Consider the following 16,711-nt stretch of genomic DNA (forward strand, 5'->3'; position numbering starts at 1 on the left):
GCATAGCATTGGAAGTGCTTGATATTATTTGTTTGTTTCATTGAGTATGAGGGACAACCTCCCTCGCCCATCCTTGTGGGAATTCTAGAGACAAAACTCCGCCGTCTGCCTTGGCCAGGGTTTCCAGACGCAACGCCATGCTAACTAAATAAGACGAAACTCAGAAATCGAAACCTCTGCTTTTTTTCCAATTCTTCTCCAAACAATAGGGTATCCAGAAGAAAAATCGACTGCGTAATCAGCATAGCCTACCCACCCTCGCAGAAATGTCAGCCTCGCATGGCTTGCACCTTGTCTGAACCACAACGTGTTCCTTGCTCCCGATGGGCAACACCCGCAGCCACTCGGGCGCCACCTCGTTCGCGATCAGCTTCACTGTGCATACACCCTCCTCAACGGGCATCGGTACCCTCAACGACTCCTTCAGCTTCTGCTGGAGCACACTCATGGGGAAAGACTTGACGGGTGCCTTGCCGGGGTTGGAAGAGTTCACCAACATGCCAATGATGGCAGACACGTCAGACACATGCTGCAAGGCCCGCTTCCTCGTAATCTCAGGCCCCGAAGGCGCGCCGAGCTGCGCGGCCGCGAGTTCCTTCGCACGAAGCCGGTCGAGCAGGCTCATTTTGCTGCCGTCGGCGTTGGTAATGGATTCCTTGGCGGCTTGCGCCTTGGCCTCCTTCTCCTGCTGCTTCATAACGAAGCCGTGCTTGAGCTCCGTCAATGCGCGCTGGCCCTTGGCTAGCAGGGGGTTCTGCTTCATGGCTGAGAGGTGGTGACGCATAGTGATGTCTGCCTTGGGGAGGTCGTTGAAAGATAGGCATTCAAAGGAGACGTCGAGATCGGACATCTCATCAGTCGCGCGCTCGGCACACAAGGCATGCAGATTCTCCTGAAACTGCTTGCAGAGGCTGTCCTCGTCGATGCGGCCGGTTCCCCGCTCCGTGTCGATCTCGAGGCACAGCTTGCCGCGTCCGTAATCAGTGATGATGAAGGGCGAAGCGGTCGCGTTGTGGGCGTCCTTCTTCAGGTCCTGGATGGCAACGCAACGTCGAATGTCGTCAATGGTGACATTACGCTTGCCCCAGGTGCGAGACACGTCTGGCGTGATGGCCTTGATGTCGATTGGCGTGTTGCTCTTCTGATGCGTAATCTGCAGGGTCACCGTCTTGAGAATAACCCGCTGCAGGGATAGCAATTCAGCGAGCTCGGCGGGCAGACGCGCCTGTTGGACACTGTCCTTCGCATTCTTTGACGGCGGCGCAGTAGTCTTGGGCTTTTTCGAGCCCTTGACTTTGCGAGCTGCAGCGCGTCCGTCATCCTTGGCATTCGAAATGAGAGTCGACTTGGGCGTCTTGCGAAGCGTGCCCGTGGACGTCGTGTTTGCGAAGCAGTTTGTGATTGTAGTCTGCGTTAAACGGGTTGTCTGGCAGGCAGGCGCGGAAGGGAGATCGCCTTTGGGTCCGTCAGATTTGATACGTTGGCGTTTGGATGTCGTGGTTGGATCGAGCGTGATTGAGGTATCGTCCTCGGCCGTTGCCTTTCTCTTCTTGCTGGGTATCGACTTGATTTCCCCCAGCCCCAAAGTAGGTTTGGATGCGGTAGTCTGACTGTTCTCCTCGTCGCTGGAGTTATGGATCGAGGTGACTGTGACGACGGGAGAAGGCTTGAAGTGGGGAAGGCACACGGCGAGCACCTTCTTGTCAAGCTTGTCGATGGCAAGAGCTTGAGCCTTGGATAGTCGAGCGTAGTTGGTGATCGAGTTTGATGCGACAGGCTTCACGGCAGGCTTGACCGCGCGGCGAGAAGCAACCCGGGCCATTGTGAAGGCGGTTGCTCGGTGACCTCTGGCGGTATGTGGAGGGGATGATGGGTGTGTGTGGTGCTTGAAGTGATAAGGGCGGCTACTGTGTATCAGGAAGGAAGCGTGCGGGCTGGTGATGAAAAGGCGCAATTGTTCAAAAGCCGAGAAGGAACTGAAGTTGTGAAGGTAAGTGCAGACCGTAGGGAGGAGGGGAGTGCAGTCGAAGCATGGCAGAAGTTATGCGAGCAGGCATGCTGGTAGTGGGGGCTCCTGGCCCTTGCACCTTCCTCAGCAACACGCGTTCCTGTTCGTGACTTGCGCGCCTGGACGCGTTTTCAAGGCCTTGTTCCGCGTGAGGAACCTGGTGCGTCGCGTAAAGTGGTCGCAATTGGTCCGTGCACGTGTCACTACTGGGGTCGAACGTCATCTAGTAGGCCTCTTGTCCCGTCGTCTAGCGACCCGTCCGACCCACACGAGACGTCCTTGTAGTGCCAGGTACGAAAGAACTCTTGCAAAACCACGTTCAGGCCAGAAGCAACTGTTTCTATGCCTTTGCCAAATTTGCTCATGCATTTCGATGAAGCATCGTGCAGTTCGATCATCAGTGGCCACGGTCCGTGAGAAGGCTTGCATTCAACTTTTGATCGGCAGCCTCACTATCGACCAGATCCGCCATGTTTGAGAAGCAGCAAACGGTAGAAGTTGAACAGATTCATTACATCGATCCAGTCACGACTCAACAGGCACGGTGCGGTGTTTACGGGAGATATTGATCAGGTAGCTCTGTTCAGATTGAAGGAGTCGCAGACCAGTTGGTGGAGGAAAACGCACGAGATACCGATTCTCCCGAAGAAAAGAAAACAAAGCTAGAAAATGCGTCCTGCTGGGACTGAAAATTGTGCCTCTAATGATACCCAACCCTCGGAGAACCTTTGACAGCAACTAAGCGAGAAAGCCATGTGCGTATTTTTATGTAACCCAGACCAGTTTTCGGGAGACCGAAGATTGTCCCTAAAAGGTCCACCCGTTCTCCTTCCCTCAAATATCAAACTCGAGCGCCTTAAACTCCCCTTGTCGGAATCGCAAGTTGCGTCGGTGGTACACAAGCAACCAAACAAAGGAAAAAAAAAAGTGAATAAAGTATGCCGCCCCCCTCTCGTTCTTTCGATCATCCTGCGGCTCATAAGCTGCACATTCTGCCGACTTAGCGGCGTAGGGAAGCCGGCCAGTGATCTTGCGCAAAAGAGACGGGACTCGGAGGGGGCGGGGCGGGGACGCTGTAGTCTTGCTCGCGGATGATGTGGACGGGCGTCGTCGGGCGGTGGGTGGAGCTGAGGGTAGCGCTGAGGCTGGTGTAGAGATCCTGACCCGTCATCAGGCGGAGGCTTGACCTCGGCGGGGTGATGGGGAGCGGTGACGCGATGTGAGCGGCAGGCATTTTGGATTTTTGTTGGAAATGATTTGGAGGGTGTTCCGAGGGAAGATGTAGACGAGAGATTTTGGTGTCCGTCTGTTTCCGGGTCAATACCAGTTTCCTGGAACCTGAAGATGGGCTCGTGATGTCGGAGAGCAAGCCTACGAGAGACGTATAAGGCAGTTGCTGGAGAGTGGATTGGACAGTCGAGAGTGTATACGGGTTTCAGGTAGCAACAGGAGAAGTTGTGGTGGCAGAAGGCAGGTAGGCAGGTAGGCAGGATAGCAGTCTCCAAGATCTGAGGGAAGTGAAGAAAGGACGGGAACGGGAATCCGGGAGAGGCTGCTGGGGTAATTATTTAAAAAAGTCTCTGAGACAGACAAGTATGATGGTGTTGGCCCCCCCGGGGCACGACAAGAGATAGACAGGGGGTCAGATGTCCGGGGTCCTGGCCAGCAACGCGAAAAGCAGCGGATGGGAGAAATCATGCTGGGGCCCTGTCTGTCCGTCCGTCCATCCATCTCTCTGTCTGATTTGGCCCTGTGCTGAAGTGCGTTCCAGAGACAGGCACGGACACTGACAGACTCAGAACCACCGACGTGGTGGCTCCCCAACCAACGAGGACCACCACCAACCTACCTACCTTCCTTCCTTGCCTTTGGTAGAGATACCGAAGGTGCCCTCGGCGCCAGGGCACTCTGAGAATTTCTTCCCTTGTACATGTTGCCCTCTACGTCGTCGGCTGTTATCACGCCTCTGTCACCACCCCCTCTCACCATCCGGCCGGCCCTTTGATGGGGCGATTGCCACAGGCGTGTTTCCCAAGGTTCCAAGGTTGGGGATAAGTGTCTAGTCTGGGGTTGGCGGCAGTGTCCCAGACATTGGATGGGGGTGGGCCGACAGGGGTCCGGGGGAAGAGCAGCTCGCAAGCTTCCGGGCCAATAGCCGAGAATGGGCAAAGAAAATCGACAGGCAACTGGCCGAACACACGGGTAAGGTTGCAGTAGCTGCGAAGCCAAACGGTGGGGGATGAAAGCTGGAGAAGCGGTCAAGCGAGAGGGTGTGCGAGGGAGCATGTGTGTGGCACGCAGAGCCAAGGAATGGACCGTTGAGGACAGCGGCATTCTCACATCGACTCCCTACAGGTTCCTACCTACCTACCTTGGGCTGATAGGCAGAGAGTGTAAGAGCCTTGGGCAGGGAGACCGATGCTGGCAGCCCTAATCAGAGGCGACATGACGCCGACCATACAGGCAGCTGAGAGAGTGAATGGCAGCCAGCCATGGCGGGCTCGGGGCTGGCTGCCTGGTCTCAGGAAGGAGGAGATGGCTGGATGGATGGATGGATGGATGAATGAATGGATGGACGGGTGGGAATGGCAAGGCGGAAGGGGGACACTATCGACTCGAGTGCCAGTCTGTGTGTAATGTGCAATATTGTTCATGCCTTCGCTTCGACCTCGCACCCCCGTGTCGGTCCGTATACGTGTTCGGGCTACTTCCACCCGATGCCCTTCTCATCTTCTTTGCCGGTGATCCCAGATGAGGAACACCAGGCGTCTGTCATCGGGGCACAATGCGTACCTCAGTTGGGTACCGCAAGAAAGGTTGTGGGGATGACGGGGATGGCGTGTCTCGGTGCAATGGCTGGCAGGGCTCTCCCTCCCAGTTTGTCTGCGATTCCCTGAGTTGGAGTCGATCCGGCAAGCCTCGTCGTCCTGACGGAGAGGAATGTTCCATCTGTCCATGACAGCGTGTCGCAAACAGGGCAATGCGCCCCGGAAGGCTCCCCGACTGGGGACGCTGTGGGGGTAGTTTTAGGTGTTGGGCCAATGGCCCCAATCTGTTTTTCCCCAGGTGCCTACCTACCTGCCCAGGTACCTAGCTACCTCCAGTGCCTGGCTGAGGTACCCCTGGGGCGGTCCGGGGTGGCGTGTCCATGGGTGAGATTGGGACATTGGGGAAAGGAATGCAGATGAGCCTCAACGGCTGTGTCGGTCTTTCTCTCTATCTCTTCAAACTCTCTTGTCCCTTCTCGCTCGCGCTCTCTGGGTCTCCCTCTCTGCCGTTGATTCTCTGGTGGAGTCTTCGCGTCAGAGAACCAGCGGCTGGCGTGCGCGTTGCTGAGTCAATAGCGCGTTGTTGACCTTGCGAGACCCGGACATCAGGGGCGAGCATCACCACTAGATACCTTACCTTCCATCGGGCTGTACGTTTCCCTGTCCGGATCTGCTTCTCTTCCCATTGCCTTGGCGTGGCCCGGCCTGGCCTCCCTCCCACTGTACTGGTTAGGAAAACGAACAGACATGAAATGGCCCAGTTTGGGCTCGGCATGGATGGATCAGTTGGGCTGTCAAGGTCCTAGACGTGGTCCAACACATGAATCGGTTGCGGACCAGGTCCCCGGCCCGTTTGTTCTTTCTTTCTGCTGGACCGAGATTGATGCGACGCGATGGTGTCTTTTTGGCGCTCATGTCGAGGGAAACAAGCAATCTTATCCAGCCTCGGCGGACGCCCATTCCCGTCGGGAAAGGAAGCCGGGTCGGGTTGAGGAGTTCTGAACGGGTAAGAGGGGAGGGGGGAACGACCTGACCGAGAGAAGATGGACGCCCGACTTTCCCCCCCTTGCCGAAAATTGGGAAGGGGCCCGGGAACCTGGCCGCCTGAACGATGATGATCGCCGTCTCTCGATTCGTGCCAGGGGGGGGGGGGGGGGGGTGGACAGCCTCGAAAACATGATGCAGCCTGTCCTTCCACAGGGAGGGCAAGTAGGCCGAACGGGGGATCATCATCAATGGCGTGCCGCACTGATTCTGGCGAGCGAGAAAAAGGACAGCACTGTCTGAGAGATTCGGCACCTCGCATCACCTCAGGCAAGCCGCCGCCCTTCGGACCTCCCCGGGCGGACAGCGACCTTATTTGGAGATTTCTCTCTCTCTTTCCCTCTCTCTGGGATTGTGGGAGAAAAGGGGCCAGTGGATGGCCAAGCAACCCCAAATGACGAGAAGCTTCCTGTGGAGAGCAGACGGAACAAGACCATGACCATGACCGGGATCAGTACCAGGGGAAGAAGCCAAGCGTGCGGCCAGTCCCGACCACGCGTTCCCAGTGGAGATGCTTTTCCATTTTAGTGACGCTTGTACCTGAGCTCTTCCTCTACCTACCTACCTAGGTACACAGGTATGGCCCTTGAGACGCATTCCTCCGGGGCTCCGCGTCCCCCCTTGCTACAGGTGCCCTGCCTCGTCTGGAGAGCTCGTTCTTCCCCTTTTTCCAGAACGTCCGACGCATCGTCGCCATCGTGCATCAATGCAGCGGGACCAGGGTAGACGGTCACGGCCGGCAGACAGACAGGCCGGCCGACGGGGCAACTAACTCGAGCAAGCATCGCTAGTAAGCATCAGACGAGCCAGCCTCGGCCCCATCTTGTATCGGCTCGAAACAACGGCATATGCCAGCCAACCTGGATTGACCTGGTTCCCTTCGTGTGTGTGTGTGAGAGAGTATATGTGTGTTTGGTTATATGGGTGTGTTTTGCGTGAAGGCACCGTCGGTAAAACACCTGTCTCCCACATGGTTTGCTGCAGCCTGGCGAGCAGCGTTATGAGCCCCCACAATCGCCATCAAACATGGCCAGGTACCATGTGCTACCCAGGTCATCCCCAGATATATAGCTGTGAGCTGACAATCATCCCATCCCCGGGCCCTCCGCGTCCGCCCCCTCCCTCCTTCGCTAAGAACAGCATCGAACAACAAACGCCAGACACTGTCCACGCTCCATCCGGACCTCCCGCTCGTTTCGCCTGAACACTGACAGTCCCCCTGTGCCGCTCCCGCTCCTACTCCTCCCTGTGGAAGGACCAAGGGGCGAAAAATAGATGCAGCGCCATATGGGATGAGAGAGGCAAGAATACAACCGATGCTGGAGATCTGACTCACCGCAACAATCACCATGCGCCACCCCTGCCCCTCGTCCTGCCACGTTGCCCTTCTCCCGTCTCATCGTGCGTGTGTGGCTTACTCTTGGCCCCCTTGCTCCCCAGCAGGGCACGGCCCGGCAAGCGAGTGAAGGAAGACCTGATTTTGCATCGTTTTCATCAATTCGACGCTGTTCAGTTGTGATACCAAAGCGGCCAGGTCAGTGCCCGCTTCATCTGTAAGCCTTCGAATGAAAAGGCAATATATCTTGCGGTGTGACGATACAAGATGCCAGTGACCTTGTACGCTGCCACACTGTAATCTAGAGCCTCTGGAGGAGGGGTACCTGATCTCAAGGAGTGCAGAGAGAATCGTGGGTTTGGTTTGGCGGGCTGAGGCGAAAGGCTCTCAGCAGCTTCTCTCGATAGCGTGCCCAGTGTTGCCCCGCTTACACTTGCTCCCTTGCCGCGTGGCGTGTCGTTCAGGTCTGGAGCTGGCTGGCTGGCTGATGTCTGTGTGCTCTCTCTCGACTGACTGGCCATCTTGTACATCACACGTCACAAAGTACAGCTCGTACAGGGAATAAAAGGGGCTTTGAAAGTGGCTTTCGATATTGTTACAAACGTTGGGGTACAGTGACACTTTGCTCATGATAGTCCTCGCCACCATATGCCGCCATGATATTTTTTGGGAAACAAAAAAAAAAAAAAGGAGACAGAAGCTTCTGACAGGTAAAAGTACATTGTATACACAGGCCCCGGGGCATGGGCCTCAGAAAAGAGACTCACCGCCGCGCGCCCTCTTCTCGTCTAGCTTGAGCTTCTGCTGGAAGCTCCTCGGCACAGCCCGCGCACCCTTTGTGAAGGCGTCACAGAGCAGCGCCGCCGCCACGCTGACGTTCAGGCTGTCGACGGAGCTGCGTCCCGCCGGCTGCCGCTGGATGGTCACCTGGCGGCTCGCCCTCGACATGATCTTTCGCGAGAGGCCCTCGCCCTCGTTGCCGAGGACCAGGATGCACGGCTTCTCCCGCAGGGGGTCCTCCTCGGCCAGCTCGTCGGCCGTCACCTGCTGCCTGGCGCTGTTGCTGCTGCCCGACGCCGGTGCGACGGCCACGTACGACTCCCAGCCGGCCTTCTGGGACCCCTCGAGGAACGCGACGGGGTCGGCGACGGAGAAGATGGCCAGCTCCTCGGCGGCACCCGCCGCCGCCTTGACGACTGTCGGCGTGATGGGTGACGACGTCTGTTTGGTGATGACGACGGCTGCGGCACCGAGGAACCGCGCCGTCCGCAGCATGGCGCCCAGGTTGCCCGGGTCCATGACCTCGTGCAGCAGGAGCACGAAGGGTTTGTGCCCGGCCCGGGAGTCCCAGGCCTGGAAGGGCTCGGTGCCGTTGATCTCTGCGTCTTCCCTCATCTGGTGCGCAATCTCGACCGTGTAGCCGTCCTCGGTGACGGGGCCCAGACTGACGAGCGGGAGCTGCGGCAGAGGTGAGGCCTCAAGGACGAGGCCGTTGTGCGGCCGGCCCTTGCTCATGTTGTCCATGATGTGCTGCTCCGACTCGGGCACGACGGTGACGCGGACGCCGTGCTTCTGGGCGAGCGTGCGAACGGGATCGTTGGCGTCCCTCCTGCTGCTGCCGGCGTAGACATAGAGGTGGTACAGCTTGCGCCGCGCCTCCTTCAGCGCCGCGGTGACGGGCCATCGGCCAAAGAGGAACTGTGAGGCGGCCGTCGACTGCGGCAGGGTCGCCGCAAAGTTGTTTGTCCGTCCCTTGAACGCCGGCCGGTGCGAAAAGGCGTCGTCGTCTTCCTCGCGCAGCTCGTCCCTGGCGCGCTGCTTGGTTACGTCCGAGTGCCCAAAGCTGCGGCCGGCAGCTGGGGATCGCCGCTCGCGCGGCGTGTAATCAGAGGTCGAGCGCATGCGCCTGAAGGCACCGTCGTCTCGTCGAGGCCCCTCTGACCTGGCCGCGTCCCGGGCCGGCCAAGGCTGTGCATTCCGCGGTCGCCGGTCGCCCGAGGCGCCCCTGCGGGCTTGCTGCCTGTCGTCGGTCGAGCTGGACATACGCTTCCATGGATCCTCCTCGCTTCGCACATCTTTCCTCTCCGACGTGCCGGCCCCCGTGCCGGACCCGGTCCGTTTCGCGTCGACCAGTCTGGAGATCTTGTCCTGGAAATCGCCCTTGTTGAGCTGATACACCAGGCTTTTCTTGCCAAACGAGTACTCGGGGTTGTTGAAGCGCTTGCTGCGCGTCTTGCGACCGCCCTCTGTGTCCATTTCCTCCCTCTCCCTCATCTTTTGCAGCGCCTTCTTGGGCTTGTAGTGCGTGCGCCCGCCGCCCAGGCTGGTGGCGGCCAAGTCGACCTTGCCATTGGGGCCACCTCCATCTCGAGGGCGAGACGGTCGACGCGCTGCCGGCAAGTCGGAAGATCGAGAACCAGAAGAGCGGCCGCGGCCTGAGGAACCAGGTTCACGACGACCAGATCGCTCGGTGCGAAGGCCGCGCCACACGGCGGAGAAGGAGGACTGCTGGCGGGTGTTGGTGTTGGGGAGAGACAAATGACAGCGGAGCGCAGGCCTGGCGCCGTGTGTGGACGAAGCAACCGTGCTCCATCTTGATAGAAGACTCATTGCATGCTGTGATGGCGAGGATTGCAAAGCCAAAGGGGTGAGGGAAGGGCGGGTGTGTACAGTGCTGAACCCAGGTCGTCTCGAAAGTTCAGGTAGATGGCATTGATGGTTCGTACTTTTTCTGCCGTCTGGCCCCCTGCCCCTCCCCTGTCGAGGATCCCAGGCGGTCAGCCCGAGACACGCTTGATTGTTGGCGTGCCTTGTCAACCCTGTCTGTACCTTGCCTGGCTTCGGAACCTAGGTACCTACCTACCTTAGGTACCTAAGGTACCTAGGTAGGCAGGCAGGCAGGTACGAGGTAGGTAGGTGCCGTACAAAAGGGAAAGTGGGGCAACGGGAGCTTAATGGATTGTCCAGGATAACGCGTGCCCAGTAACGGCAAACGAACGGCAACCGCGTCTTCCTGGCACTGCCCTGGCCGTGGCAGAAGTAGCCTTTTTTTATCTATGCATTATACATCGACCGCTAAGGGCCAAATACGAACCACACCTCTGTACGCACGCCGGTGACTTGCGCGCGTCGCATTTCGAAACCATGTCATGCCAATAGCCGCACGCCAAAGCCGTTCGACTCGTAGGCTTGCCGTTGCCCGCCCATCACCCATCATCACCAATGACATCGACGAACGCCCTGCTGCTTCGCCATGGAGGAGACCGACAGCGGTTCCGAGTCTGTGGCTCTTTCCACTTGGAAGGGCACCTTGGTATTCGGAACTCCAGAGCCGGAATTCAGCTCCTCCGAGGAGAGCGCTGCCGACGTTTTGGAATCTGTCGAGAATCCCGAAGCCTACGAGTTCGAGACCCATGCGAACGAAGACGTGTCGGACGAGGCCCTCGCCCATCTTCTTCCCGAAAGCGCCGAACATGAAGAAGAGGAGGTGCTCGACGCGACGTCTCAAGAACCTGTTGCGCCTCTTGCGCAGGAGGCCCAACAGGATGAGCTACAGCCAGACGTATCGGACCGACACAGCTCCGAAACGCGGGATTCCCAGGCAGACTCGCTGCGAACGACGGCCCCCGAGCGCATACGACCGGTTCGGTTTGAGATTGTATTACCAGAATTGTCGCCAGAAGAGCGTGCGCACTATCGAGAGGTCCGCAGTGACCGGGTGGATTTTGTCTACGAGGAGGTTGCAGAACAGCCATACGACCCTTATTACAGAATTGAGTACACAGACGGCAGGCAACATCTTGTAAGTCAACGCAAAAGTCTACTCTCTACCTTGCGTTGCGCTCTCAATATCTTCAACCCTTCCTATCGATTGCGCCTCTCTTTCTTGTCTCGTTAGGAAGGCGCCGCATTTTTGATGCGCCTCTCAACGCTTCTTGACCCTTTCCTATCCAGAACAGTTCCCGCCAATTATCCTCGGCAGCTCTCACTTGCACAGCTGCCTTCTTCATGTGCAGGTCAGGTCGGGCTGACTCGGCTTTCTCTCCTTCCCCAACCTCTTCAAACTTGATCTTCCCTCAACACCAAATGCGCGACTGCTAACATCTCTCTCAAGGTATCTGAAGTAGACCTTGCAGCGCAGCACGGCGGCAAGACCGCATTGCGACGTTGGCATGCTGGGATCACCCCAGAGGACATTTTCAAGATGAGTCGAAGGACCGCCCATAAGCGATCCTGGGAGGATGGTACCGAAGAAGACAGTGCTTCATCCGGATCCCTTGACGACACGATGGACGTCGATGACGACGATGAGGAGCGCATGCGTACGCTTCACAAACGACAACGAACCTCGGCTCGTGCAAGTACGAGTCGTACTATCCCTTTCTCTAGCGACGAGGACGAGGCCACTGCGCCGGCACCACCCGCTCGCCAGCTTCGCGATCGCCAGCCGAGGCAATTGAAGCTCACAAAAATGGCATTCGCAAATGGCAACTCTTTCGGTGACGATGATGATGAACTCGCTTTGGCAAACTCGCTCCACCAATCAGACGGAGAAGACGACGACTTTCAGCTCATCACTTCCGATGTGGTTCCAAGGACAGGCCGAGGAAGAAAGAGTCTCAAAAGGCTGAAGCCGTCTCGATCCAACTACGCGGCACGCAGCTCTCGAGATTCCTCTATCGAATTCGAAGATGACCGGCGCCGTTCGGGAAGGTCAACGAGAAACACCAAAAACATGACAGACCTTACGGCGATGGATGATGACTTGTCCTCGGCCGAAGAGGGCAAGACTACCACAGCACCCAAAGTCATCAGCATCAAGGAAGTTTTCAAGCCATTGCCGCCCGACTCTGACTTCTCGGAGTACCACGTCAGTGTCTGTGACGTGTGCAACCAGGGCTCAGTCTCCAGCAAAGGTCAAATGATTGGCTGCCAGGGATGTTCGCTGTCTTTCCACAAGGGTTGCATCAATTCACGCGCGCAACGCGACCACATGGCGACCAAGGTCGGCGACGATAGCTTCGTCTTGCAGTGCAAATGGTGCATAGGCATTTACAGGAAGAAGGACGCGAACGCTCCGCATCATGCAATGTGTCAATCATGCAAAGAAGATGGCAAGGCCTGCAAGCCCTTTTCAAAGAAGAAGACCGCGAGGGAGGAGGAGAAACTACGGCAGGACAACGGTGGCGTCGATCCCATCACCAAGGTCGAACCCAATCTGGTCAACAACTCGGAACTTGTCTTGTTTCGCTGCACGACTTGCAAACGTGGCTGGCATTTTGAGCACCTCCCATCGTCGCGTACGGAGTCCGATGTGGCTGGTACCCGTGAGCAGCGCCTTGCAGATTACTCCATTGACTGGAAGTGCGAGGCCTGCAGCCTACGCAAGGACAAAGTCCATGTTCTCGTCGCCTGGCGGCCAACGGGCAAGGAGGAAGGGGCCATCGAAGACGGCGAAGCTGCACCGGACTTCAGCAGCTTGCCCGAAGACGGCAAGGAATATCTTGTGAAGTGGGCCGACCATTCTTACTTCCACTGCACGTGGATGCCTGGTGCTTGGGTGCATGGGATCACTGCCGGCGCTATGAGAACCACATTCGCCAAGCGGGATGCCGAACGAAGCCTTCTCAGGATGAACGAGCAAGACGCCATCCCTGAAGAGTATCTCTTGGCAGATGTTATATTGTACGCCAAGGCCGATACCCAAGCGTCAAGTAAAGCTGCCGAGATGGCGCGCATTCACAAGGTTTCCAAGATATTCGTCAAGTTCCAAGGACTTGGCTATGATGACGCAGTGTGGGATTCTCCTCCTCCCCCTGAATCCGGTCGTCCTTATGAGGCTTTCAAGGAGGCCTATGAGGAGTATCTCTGTGGAAAGTACTTCGCTCCTGGCGTCGGACCCAAGATGCAAGAGCGAGTGAGAGCTTGGAAGCGTAAGGAGTTTGTCGAACTCAAGGCACAGCCTCGTGGCATCAAGCGAGGAAAACTCATGAAGTATCAAGAAGAGGGTGTCAACTGGATGCTTTCGAGCTACCACACTGGCCGCAATGTCATTCTGGCAGACGAGATGGGCCTCGGCAAGACTGTTCAAGTGGTGAGCCTGATCACGACATTGATCCAGGATAGCCCACAGGTATGTTTTCCTCGGGTCTCAATGCAGGTCGCGACACTGACGAAAATGGTAGTGTTGGCCATTCATGGTGGTGGTGCCCAACTCGACATGTCCCAACTGGCGTCGCGAGATAAAATTCTGGGCCCCTGATCTGCGTGTAGTTACCTACCACGGAGGACGCCAAGCGCAAGACTTAGCTTACAAGTATGAGCTCTTTCCTGACGGCGCCAAAGATATGAAGGCACATATTGTCGTCATGTCCTACGACTCGGCCCAAGATGACCGGACAAAGTCATTGTTTCGCTCAGTGTCGTGGGCTGGACTTGTGGTTGATGAAGGCCAGCGACTGAAGAACGATCAAAACCTGCTTTACCTCGCCCTCAAATCGATGAGCTTCCCCTTTCGATTGCTTCTGACGGGAACGCCCCTGCAGAATAACAAGCGAGAACTCTTCAATCTGCTGCAGTTCGTCGACACGGCGCACAGCGCTGCCAAGCTTGATGAAGAGTATGCCGAGCTGAACGCAACCAACCTGCCAAAGCTACACGAGAAGATCCGCCCGTATTTCCTGCGGCGCACCAAGGCGCAAGTGCTCAAGTTCTTGCCGCCCATGGCGCAGATCATCTTGCCGGTTTCCATGACGATTCTCCAGGAGAAGCTCTGCAAGTCGATCATGGCGAAAAGTCCAGAGCTCATCAAGGCCATCTTTGCAGACGACAAAATCAAGAAGACGAAAGACCGCGGCAGCCTCAACAACATTCTAATGCAGCTTCGCAAATGTCTGTGTCACCCTTTCATCTACAGCCAAGCCATCGAGGAGAGGTCAGACGACCCCATAGTCACGCAGCGCAACCTCATCTCTGCTTCAGCCAAGCTTCTTCTGCTTGAAATCATGCTACCCAAGCTCAAAGAACGTGGCCACCGCGTGCTGCTGTTCAGCCAGTTTCTCAACCAGCTTGACATTGTTGAGGATTATCTCACTGGACGAGGGTACGATTTCCGGCGACTGGACGGCTCCATTTCCAGCTTAGAAAAGCAGCGACGTATCGACGCTTTCAACGCGCCTGATTCGCCCGTCTTTGCTTTCCTACTGTCGACCAGAGCTGGAGGTGTCGGCATCAATCTTGCCACAGCCGATACAGTCATCATCTTAGACCCTGATTTCAACCCACACCAGGACTTGCAAGCTCTCTCTCGAGCACACCGAATTGGCCAGAAGAACAAAGTACTATGCTTCCAGCTAATGACAAAGAACTCGGTGGAAGAAAAGATCATGCAGATCGGACGCAAAAAGATGGCTTTGGACCATGTTCTCATCGAATCCATGGACAACGAGAACGACGCAGGCGATGATCTGGAGTCAATCCTCAAGTTTGGAGCCTCGGCCCTATTCAGCGACGAGCAGGACCAGAAAGATATTATTCGATACGATGACGCCAGTGTGGACAAGTTGCTCGACCGCACGCAGATCGAGCAGGCCAAACCCGATGAAAGCGGCTCAGGCGAGTCGCAGTTCTCTTTTGCCAAAGTCTGGGCCAATGACAAAGGGACTTTTGAGGATGACATGGCAGAACACGAGGACCCCACCCTTAACCCAAGTATATGGGAAGACATTCTGGCCGAACGTGAAGCCGTGGCGCAGAAACTCGCAGAGGCGGAAAAGGTGGTGTTGGGACGGGGAGGGCGACGTCGAACAGTGAGTCTATACTTGCCATGTCTTGCGTACAACACACATAACTCATGATGATTTCCAGGCCATCAACTATCGCACTAATGAGGCGAATGATGCCGCAGGACGTACCGAGCTGGACGGTTCTGATGTCGATGGCGACTTTAACGCTGATACGGATGAAGACGAAGAAAGTGCAGGTGAAAACGAAGCATTTCCGGATGTTGGTATCACTGACCTCGCCGGCATCATGCCCCGGAGAGCTGCCATTGTAAACGGTAGGATTTCCTTGATCCGGGCTCCAATAACTACATGCCGATATTCTTGCTAACATGTCACCATCCCAGACGCCGCTCCAGCACCGCCAGTTGTCGTTGTCGGGAGCAAGAAAAGGGGTCGGCCGCGCAAGACGGACACACCACAAGGAGAGCGCGCCAAAGACCCCAAGGCCAAGAACTCGGATTCGAAGCAGCCTGCGGTGCAGAACACAATACTCTCGAATCGACCACAAGTCGTTACTCACCAGAACAACCCCCGAGTCCACAACGGCATTAGCCCTCTTTGGGCCTCAACCGCCCTTTTCGTGCCTGGCCAGAAGATTCTGTCCAGTAATGCGCCATTCCAAGCAGGGCCGTCATATCAGAACACTCGACAAGATGACCAGCATAACCAGCACCAGTCTCCGTTCTTCAACTTTCCACCAAATCAGTCCCCGGGACTACCGCAACAAAATTTTCATCCACAAACCCAAGGAAGGCTAAGCGGCACAGGACAAGCCTCTCATGATCCGTGGCAGGGCCATGCACGACAGGCGATCGTGAAAACCACGTTCCCAAGCCCCCGGGTTTCCGAAGCGACCAAGCCCGCTCTTCCGGATATGGCTTACAAGACCAAGATCCCAGGGCTAACCCTTGAAGCGGCTCTCAAGGTCTCCAAGCAAATGATTACACGAATACCACCGCACCGCGGTCCCCCCAAGAGACAACCAACAAAGACTACCCTTGCGGACATGAAGTGTACAGGCTGTCTGGGCGACCATCTGACATCGGCCTGCAGCAGACGGTTGACAGAGACTCAGATCCGGATGGCTCTAGATGAACTTGCGCAAATGCCAGATAACTCCCTCGTCGCCCTCGAGCAACATGAGCTCAAGCAGCGCTTGCTGTCGATACCGGTATGACCAGGGAGATGAAGCAATAGCTCATCGGAAATATGATACAGGCTAGCTCTTCGTTTATATGCGGTTGAATATGGCCTCAATCTAGCTTTCAATTACGGAAAGGACGACAGAATACGTCTTCGGTTGCAGAAAACCTCATGGGCTATCGTTCATAAAAGGTTCATAAAAGGTTCATAAAAGGTTCAAGAGGGGCACAAGACAGACGTCCATCATACTAGCTTACACACATGATGGATTTACAAACATGAAGACGACTTCACCAGCTCAGGATGTTCATGACCATGAAAGGCCTATCAGATGCAACTGTAGCCAGCGGCTGGCCATTGCCCACCCTGTTTGTCACGTGTAGGGGCACAAATCAGTAACTGCAGCTATCCGCCTCATCGTGGCAAATCTGGACTGATATCGGGCAAACGGTGGCCCAAGCCACCTGGCTCGGTCAGAGAAACAGGTTCAGCTGTGAGAACACAAACGGGCGTCTCTGGTTCGGTCGTGGAGGGAGGGGGGCATCGCAGTCCAAGCCACACCCCCTTCCCTTCACTTTGCCCATGCTTCCTCTTATGCCTCGTTATCCGCGGCCAACACGATATTTGT

The 16,711-nt window shown here is 56.5% G+C and overlaps 3 protein-coding genes across 3 annotated transcripts; 1 reads left to right on the top strand and 2 right to left on the bottom strand.

Annotated features, from left to right (window-relative positions):
- Positions 1-238: 238 nt before the first annotated feature.
- Positions 239-1,822, bottom strand: D7B24_001276 (uncharacterized protein; the record flags this gene model as incomplete). Its single annotated transcript, XM_028635514.1, has 1 exon — positions 239-1,822. The coding sequence occupies one exon, from the start codon at positions 1,820-1,822 to the stop codon at positions 239-241; it is 1,584 nt and encodes a 527-aa protein (XP_028492026.1).
- A 6,084-nt stretch (positions 1,823-7,906) lies between these two features.
- D7B24_001277 (uncharacterized protein) lies at positions 7,907-9,766 on the bottom strand (the record flags this gene model as incomplete). The annotated part of the gene is made up of 1 exon (XM_028635515.1): positions 7,907-9,766. One exon carries the CDS (start codon positions 9,764-9,766, stop codon positions 7,907-7,909), a length of 1,860 nt encoding a protein of 619 aa, XP_028492027.1.
- Positions 9,767-10,409: 643 nt separating this feature from the next.
- Positions 10,410-16,117, top strand: D7B24_001278 (uncharacterized protein; the record flags this gene model as incomplete). Its single annotated transcript, XM_028635516.1, has 5 exons — positions 10,410-10,958; positions 11,271-13,289; positions 13,342-14,964; positions 15,023-15,215; positions 15,285-16,117. The coding sequence occupies 5 exons, from the start codon at positions 10,410-10,412 to the stop codon at positions 16,115-16,117; spliced, it is 5,217 nt and encodes a 1,738-aa protein (XP_028492028.1).
- Between the last annotated feature and the right edge of the window lie 594 nt (positions 16,118-16,711).

This window comes from Verticillium nonalfalfae, assembly GCF_003724135.2.
Source record: "Verticillium nonalfalfae strain VnAa140/NRRL 66861 chromosome Unknown scaffold_124, whole genome shotgun sequence".
Classification (NCBI taxonomy): domain Eukaryota; kingdom Fungi; phylum Ascomycota; class Sordariomycetes; order Glomerellales; family Plectosphaerellaceae; genus Verticillium; species Verticillium nonalfalfae.